Below are 9,092 nucleotides of genomic sequence, written 5' to 3'. Positions count from 1 at the left end.
GGTGTTAGGAGGTGAAGTTTCAGTTGACCTGTAGGAGGATATTTCTGAAGTTGAGTACCAGCTACTCTTGCAGGGTACTTATATACTCCAGCAATGGGTGGGTCAACCTCACATGGGCTCTGTTCTCATTTTACAACTATTTTCTTAAATGCACTTAGTCTGTGTACACCAATCTAGTCAGGATGTCATATTACTAACTGCCATCCCAGGAATTTTTAATGGGTATTTCAAATATAAAGATCAATGTGCTAAACACCCAATCTTATATAACCCTAATTTTACTTCCACAATTTTTTTCATGGCTCTGAAATAACACATCGATAAATATATTTGGTCTGTATACAAGTGTTCACTATTGTGCTCTTTCACTGTGTTAGAAAGCAGCTATCAATACTGAGATCAAGGTTCTACTAATTGCTAGGAATATCACCACCTCCACATCATCAATATCACCTTCATTATCATATCACAGTGTTTCCTTTTTTCCATTAATAAGGTACATACTTTAAAATACTTGCCGTAGTTTAGACAAGGAATGGAGTACTTCAACATGCTACATTTATTCCCTGTAATAATCTCTTCGTCTAAAGATAATCTATCTCATCCTTTTCATCAGTTTATAATATTTTATAGTACCTTTAGTAATATTTTTTTTTTAGTAAACAGGTCTGACTACGTTCTAACCCATAATTGAGAATAGGCTGAGAGTTGAAATGTATTTATAAATGGGTACCTTGCAAGGCAAACCTCCTTATCAGGCTCTCATTTTGTAGTCATGGTCTCCATTAACATGTGTTCAATCAAAAATTAGTATCAAAGACATGAAATATTTTATTCTCTCTGGCTCTCAAATAATTTTCATATAATAATGTTTACCCATACTAATTTTGGTGGACCCTTAACAATTCTGAGATTAATTAAGGTGTACTGTTCCATAGTACACTGTAACAGTTCTAGGTTAATATGGACATATGAAAACTATTATTATTAGGGAATGCTTATGTTTGGATACAAGAAATGGGGACAGGGAAAAGTAAAAGAGGTAGTGACTCCCCATATAGCCAGACCTGTGCTTCACTCTTTGAGTTCCTTGATATTTCCTATAAACTTCATCACTATTTTAATGCACTTATTCTTATTTGACAGTTGCAGAATCTAAAGTGTATGAATTTCAGAACATTTTCCATAGTCAAATAATTAGTTAATGGTTCTGACAAACTGGGCCTTGAAGTTATTTTTCCTACAGAGCCATTGAAAGTGGGAGAGGACAAACTGGGCCTTGAAGTTATTTCTCCTACAGAGCCATTGAAAGTGGGAGAGGAATGTTCTGAACTTACTGCATCTCATCTCAATGTATGTTTTTCAGTATATGTCCTAGAATGAGAGAAGGGCTCCTACAGAAATTCAGACTTTAATCTGAGCATGGCATTTAAATTTCTTGGTATAGAGTATTGCAGGGGAGATACTGCAGGAGTAAGCAGTTCTGCATTTTTTCTTTGCTCACCTGGGGGGTGGTAGGTGTGGAGTTTTTGAGACTCTTTTAAATGGTGGGTCATCAGTGACACTGGAGAATCAAGATCATGTTTTTGTTTATTTGTCCCCTCTGTTGATACTAACACCTTGAATATTTCTCATCCATGAGTGTCTGTAGCCACAAACCTACCCAGATATTCAGATTCCCTTACTAGCTTTCCTCACCCAGAGAGCTGTCTGTGCCCCTGACTTTCCCAGGACTTCTACCACTTGCTAAATGCTTGATTACCATATACACTAACAGGATCACCTCTGCGGGTCCACAGAATATAGAACCACACTAACCTGGCCAAAGGAGCGAAATATTTTGTCTCTGCATGGCGCTGAACTACCACTCCATGTTTTGCCTCGCTTGAGTATTGTTCCACACACAAGAAAACCATACAGATTTTCACAGCCTGTTATCAACTTTTCTCATAGTCTAAAAATTAATTTTAATAGCACAGTCCCTGTTGAGACTAGCATGAGGATCCTAACTACTGACTGGACACAGGGACACAGATGGAGGCACACAGCTTTATTTTGATGAGGCATTTGTGTATACATGGTAGTTGAATCAATAATAGCAGATAAGATTACTACTATGTGAATGAAAAGAGAAAATGGAAGATAATGCAATCATGAGGGGACTAAAACTTAAAGAACAGCAAAGAACAATGTGTTGATGAAAAAGACACCACAGATCAGTGTCTGTTCATCTTGGAAATATGGCAGTAGTTGACAGCAGCTGAGAGAAGGTGGGTCAATCTCAAAATATTAGCAATAGATTTGTCATATGATCCAGCAATTCCACTGCTAGGGAACTACCTAAAGAGCACAAAGACATTAATTTGAAGGGCCATGTGGACTCCTAAGTTCACTGCAACACTATTTACATTAGTCACATTATGGAAAGGACCCAAGTGCCTAAGGAGAGTTGCGTGGATAAAGGTGTGGTATATCTCCATAATGGCTACTACTCAGCTATAAAAGATGATGAAATCTATCCATACACAGCAACAAGAATGGAACTAGAGTGGGTGATACTAATAATGTTCTTTGGAGAAGTGTATGTTTGTTTAAATTTAGGAATATGACTATTAAAATAAGCTTAAATAATAACTTTGACAAACTTGCAATTATTATTACTTCCAATGAGATCTCATTATAACTCAATGCTGTCTGATAATGAAATTCCTCACCGCTCTATGCTATACAGCTTATGAATCCAAATAAACTGGTAAATACTTTTTATCCATTGAGGGAACCTTAATTTCAACACTGTATAATGTTAATCAAGTATGGTTGATAGTGCCTCTCAGTGTCTCATTTTTACCCCAAAATGTTCTGTTCTTGATTCTCTTTGGTGTCAACATCTCATCACTCAACTGATATAGGAATATAATGACTAAGTCATCCTAGTCAATGACACGTCCTACTTATAACTAAAGAACAGTAGAAGAAGCCCTTTAAATTATTTTATCAAATTAAAATAAAACAACTCAGAAATTAACTCATTTATACATCACAGTCTTGGGGGATGTAAGTCCATTCAACTGGGATCATAAGCAGATTCCCACTCCCAATACTGCAATCAGTCTTCACCCTCAACATAGGCAAAATATCTTTGCCATATAATTTAACTAGAGTAGCCCAGTTTAGCAAGTATGACCTGAATATTGCCTGAACACAATTAAACCAAATAGTTAATTTTTAAGTAAAATTTGCATTTTCCATCTTACTTAACACATCAAACTTTAAACATGTTATCACTAGCCACTGCTTCCAGATGCAGAAAAAAAATTCCAGTTTTGTATATTAATGTAATAGCATCACCATTTTCACATAAGGTTTCAAAGGTCTGATTATTTCTTAACCAATAATTGAGAACAGGGTGAGAGTAGAAAGGTATTTATAAATGGGTACATTGCACCTCTCCCCATGAGTTCATAATTTTCCTATAAAACAAACCTAGTAGATGGTGATCATGACTGAGGATAGGCACATCTGCTGGCAGAGAACCCAGTGAGGAAACCAGTCCATTTCAGATGTGTGCAGATGTCAGTGTCTGTTCCTCTGCTTTAACTATATCATATATACATGTGAGATCTTTCAGTATTGTTCTCCCTCTTTCTGACTTATTTCACTGAATACAATATCTGCCAGTTCCATTCATGCTGTTATAACTGGAAAAATTTCACGTTTATAATCACGAGCTAGCATTCAATTCTATATACATGTGTTAAATTTTCATAACATACTCAGGTATTGCTGAGTGCATAGGGTGTTTTCCACTCTGGCTGATTTAAATAGTGCTATAATTAACATAAGAGTGCATTGGACACTCCATATTCTTTCCCCTCAACTATTACACTGACTCTATCCAATCAATGTTTTCACCATGAGAATTTCCCATACCACATTACCCTGAGACACTGTCGGTGTTTTTATGTGTATGCATCTGTTGATGAGTGTACATATTGAAAGAAACAGAGAGTCACAGGAGCATGAAGCAAAAAAGCTTAGGAATAATTACTTCCTACAATGAATTAAGAACACTAGACTCAACCAATAAAGACCCATTTTTTTTCAGAATGATATCATGACAAACATCCTTCAGTAAGTTGTGGGTGCTATCAATGAGTGGAGACAAGACACACAGTTGGAATGCCCACAGAGATTACCTCTGCCAGGTTTCAAGAAGATCATGGACAGGTAAGAAAAAGTGTAAGTCAATGGCTATGTCCGACACATAGAGACACAAAATTGTTAGGAGCAAAGAATCATGTTTATTTGGAAATGATCACAATACAGGTAATCACTAGAAGTAAAGGGTTTCAACTTGCTCTTTGAGTTAAACCATGTCTTCTGCTTTCCAAGATGATCATGAAAATCTCAGTTACAAGCTGGAATGCCAAGAGGAGAATGACAATTCTTCAGGCTGAATCCTCTCTCTTCAGTTGATTCAGTTGTCATCATGAGTCAGTGAAGAAGAAATTCCTTGGATTGATCAGTTTAGAAGATTTTTTGCATTCCAGTGATGTTTTAGCAACAGGAAGAATAGCAACTCCTGTAAACAACTGGTCGGTAGCTACACCAGGAAGCCCCACATCCAGAACCGTAGCCACAGCCATATCCGGAACCATAGCCACAGCCATATCCAGAACCATAGCCACAGCCATATCTGGAACCATAGCCACAGCCATATCCAGAACCATAGCCACAGCCATATCCGGAACCATAACCACAACCATATCTGGACCCGTAACCACAGCCATATCCGGAACCATAGCCACAGCCATATCTGGAACCATAGCCACAGCCATATCCAGAACCATAGCCACAGCCATATCTGGAACCGTAGCCACAGCCATATCCAGAACCGTAGCCACAGCCATACCCGGAACCATAGCCACAGCCATAGCCAAGGCCACAGCCATAGCTACCATAGTAATTTCCAAGGTAGTTGCAACACATGTTGTTAGGGGGTGAGGTTTCAGTTGTCCTGTAGGAAGATCTTTCTGAAGTCGAATATCAGCTACTCTTGCAGGACACTTATATACTGCCAGCAACGGGCGGGTCAACCTCACATGGGCTCTGTTCTCATTTTACAACTATTTTCTTAAATGCACTCAGTCTGTGTACACCAACATGTCAGGATGTCATATTGCTAACTGCCATCCCAGGAATTTTGTAATGGGTATTTCAAATATAAAGATCAATGTGCTAAACACCCAAACTTATATAACCCTAATTTTACTTCCACAATTGTTTTCATGGCTCTGAAATAACACATCGATAAATATATTTGGTCTGTACAAGTGTTTACTATTTTGCTCTTTCACTGTCTTAGAAAGCAGCTATCAGTACTGAGATCAAGGTTCTACTAATTGCTAGGAATATCACCACCTCCACATCATCAATATCACCTTCATTATCATGTCACAGTGCTTCCTTTTTTCCATTAATAAAATATATACTGTAAAATATTTGCCATGGTTTGGACAAGGAATGGAGTACTTCAACACGCTACATTTATTCCCTCAAATAATCTCCTTCTGTAAAGAAATTTGTCTATCTCATCTTTTTCATCAGTTTATAATATTCTATAGTATCTTTAGTAATTATTTTTTAGTAAACCCTGGATAAGAAACTAATCTTTGACAAACTATAAATAATTTAACAATACATGAAACACTTTTCTATGATTTCAACTTTGAGGGAAGAAAATACTTTTTGGTTTATTAATGTCTGTACTCAAGTCCAAATTTTCAATGCATGTCTCTTTATAAAGTTCTCATTTTGTAGTCATGGTCTCCATTAACATGTGTTCAATCAAAAAACAATACTCAGAGACATGAAATATTTTATTCTCACTGGTTCTCAAACAAATTATTTTCATATAGTAATGTTTACCCATACTACTTTTGCTGGATACTTAACAATTTTGAGATTAGTTAAGGTATACTGTTCCATGGTATACTATAACTGTCCTGGTTGAATATAGATTTATGCAAACAATTATTTGTGAATGTTTGGATTATTATTATTTGTGCTTATGTTTGGATACAAGTAATGGGGAAAAGTAAAAGAGGTAGTGAATACACATATAGCCAGACCTGTGCTTCACTCTTTGAGTTCCTTGATATTTCCTATAAACTCCATCCCTATTTTAATGCACTTCTTATTTGACAGTTGCAGAATCTAAAGTTTATGAATTTCAGAACACTTTCCATAGTCAAATAATTAGTAAATGGTTCTGACAAACTGGGCCATGAAAAACTATTTCTCCTACAGAGCCATTGAAAGTGGGAGAGGAATGTTCTGAACTTACTGCGTCTCACTTCAATGTATGTTTTTCGGCATATCCTAAGACAAGTGAGGGACTCCCTCAGGAATTCGGATGAGTGAGGGACTCCTTCAGGAATTCTGAGCATGCATTAAAATTTCTTGGTATGGAGTGTTGCAGGGGAGAAACTGCAGAGAAATCAGTTCTGCATTTTTTGTTTGCTGACCTCAGGGGTGGTAGGTGAGGACTTTTTGAGACTCTTTCAAATGGTGAGTCATAAGTGATACTAGAGAATCAAGATCATATTTTTGTTCATTTGTCCCCTCTGTTGAAACTAACACCTTGAAGATTTCTTTCTTTTTTTTTTTTCTTTAAGATTTATTTATTTATTTATTTATACAAGGACTGGGTATAGTCAAAAGCACGATAGGGTGAGAGAATTCACCAGAGCCAGAGCAGGGAGCAGAACAGGCAGAGTGACAAAGAACACTGCTGAGGGGAGCAGTGGGCGGCAGGGGTGGTCTGCTTGCCATGTGGGACTCTCGCCCAGCAGCCGGGGATCAAACCGGTGCTCCAGAGGCTGCGGGCAGCTTCACAGCCCAGCACTCAACTGCTGCGCCACCAGGGAGGCCCATCACCTTGAAGACTTCCCATCCATGAGTGTCTGTAGCCACAAACATCCCCAGACACTCAGATACCCTTACTAGCTTTCCACCCCAGAGAGCTGTCTGTGCCCCTGACCTTCCCAGGACTTCTACCACTTGCTAAATGCTTGATTACCATCTAGCTACACAGGGTGTCCCCTGCAGGTCCACAAATACAGAACAACTCTAACCTGGCCAATGGAGCGAAATATTTTGTCTCTGCACAGCGCTGAACTACCCCTTCCATGTTTTGCATCCTTGGGTATTGTTCCACACCCAAGACAACCATACAGAATTTTCACAGCCTGTACTCAACTTTTCTTATAGTTTAAAAATTAATTTTAATAGCACAGTCCCTGTTGAGACTAGCATGAGGATCCTAACTACTGACTGGACACAGGGACACAGACGGAGGCACACAGCTTTATTTTGATGAGGCATTTGTGTATACACAGTGGTTGAATCAATGTAGCAGATAAGATTACTACTATGTGAAATGAAAAGAGAAAATGGAAGATAATGCAATCACGAGAGGACTAAAACTTAGAGAACAGCAAAGAACAATGTGTTGATGAAAAAGACACCATGGATCAGTCTGTTCATCTTGGAAATAGGGCAGTAGTTGACAGCAGCTGAGAGAAGGTGGGTCAATCTCAAAATATTTACAATAGATTTGTCATATGATCCAGCAATTCCACTGCTAGGGAACTACCTAAAGAGTACAAAGATACTAATTTGAAGGGCCATGTGGACTCCTAAGTTCACTGCAGCACTATTTACATTAGTCACATTATGGAAAGGACCCAAGTGCCTAAGGAGAGTTGCGTGGATAAAGGTGTGGTGTATCTCCACAATGGCTACTACTCAGTTATAAAAGATGATGAAATCTATCCATACACAGCAACAAGGACGTAACTAGAGTGGGTGACACTAATAATGTTCTTTGGAGAAGTGTATGTTTGTTTAAATTGAGGAATGTGACTATTAAAATAAGCTTAACTAATAACTTTGACAAACTTGCAATTATTATTACTTCCCATGAGATCTCATTATAACTCAATGCTGTCTGATAATGAAACTCTTCACCGCTCTATGTTATATATTTGATGAATCCAAATAAACCGGAAAATAATATTTTTTATCCATTGAGGGAAACTTAATTTCAACACTGTATAATGTTAGTCAACTATGGTTGATAGTGCCTCAGCCTCCCAAATGTTCTGTTCTTGATACTCTTTGGTGTCAATGTCAACTCACCGCAACTGATATAGGAACATAATATCCATGTCATCCTAGTCAACCACATGTCTTACTACATAACTAAAGAAAAATAGAAGAACCCCTTTAAATTCTTTTCAAAATAAAAAATATAACAGCTCAGAAATGAACTCATTTACTACATCACATTCTTGAGGGATGTAAGTCCATTCAAGTGGGATCACAAGCAGGATCCCACTCCCAATATTGCAATCAGTCTTCACCCTCAACTTAGGCAAAATATCTTTGCCATATATTTAATTAGAGTAGCCCATTTAGCAAGTATGACCCGAATATTGCATGAACACAATTAAGTTAAAAAGTTAAATTTTTAGTAAAATTCACATTTTTCCATCTTACTTAACATGGCAAACCTTAAACATGTTATCACTGGCCACTGCTTCCAGATGCAGAAACAAAAAATATTCCAGTTATGTATATTAATGTGAGAGCATCAACATTTTCACATAAGGTTTCAGAGGTCTGATTATTTCCTAACCAATAATTGAGAACAGGGTGAGAGTAGAAAGGTATTTATAAATGGGTACATTGCACCTCTCCCCATGAGTTTATAATTTTCCTATAAAACAAACCTAGTAGATGGTGATCATGACTGAGGATAGGCACATCTGCTGGCAGAGAACCCAGTGAGGAAACCAGTCCATTTCAGATGTGTGCAGATGTCAGTGTCTGTTCCTCTGCTTTGTTTAACTATATCATATATACATGTGAGACCTTTCAGTATTGTTCTCCCTCTTTCTGACTTATTTCACTGAATACAATATCTGCCAGTTCCATTCATGCTGTTATAACTGGAAAAATTTCACGTTTATAATCACGAGCTAGCATTCAATTCTATATACATGTGTTAAATTTTCATAACATACTCA

The 9,092-nt window shown here is 37.5% G+C and overlaps 1 protein-coding gene across 1 annotated transcript; it reads right to left on the bottom strand.

The window, feature by feature from the left end:
- Positions 1 to 4,557: 4,557 nt before the first annotated feature.
- Positions 4,558 to 4,989, bottom strand: LOC119257097 (keratin-associated protein 21-1-like). Its single transcript, XM_054700685.1, has one exon. The coding sequence runs from the start codon at positions 4,987 to 4,989 to the stop codon at positions 4,558 to 4,560; it is 432 nt and encodes a 143-aa protein (XP_054556660.1).
- Between the last annotated feature and the right edge of the window lie 4,103 nt (positions 4,990 to 9,092).

The sequence above is a fragment of the Talpa occidentalis genome, unplaced genomic scaffold (genome assembly GCF_014898055.3).
Source record: "Talpa occidentalis isolate TD23 unplaced genomic scaffold, MPIMG_talOcc4v2.1 talOcc4.4, whole genome shotgun sequence".
NCBI lineage: Eukaryota > Metazoa > Chordata > Mammalia > Eulipotyphla > Talpidae > Talpa > Talpa occidentalis.
This window is presented reverse-complemented; position numbering and strand designations above follow the sequence as displayed.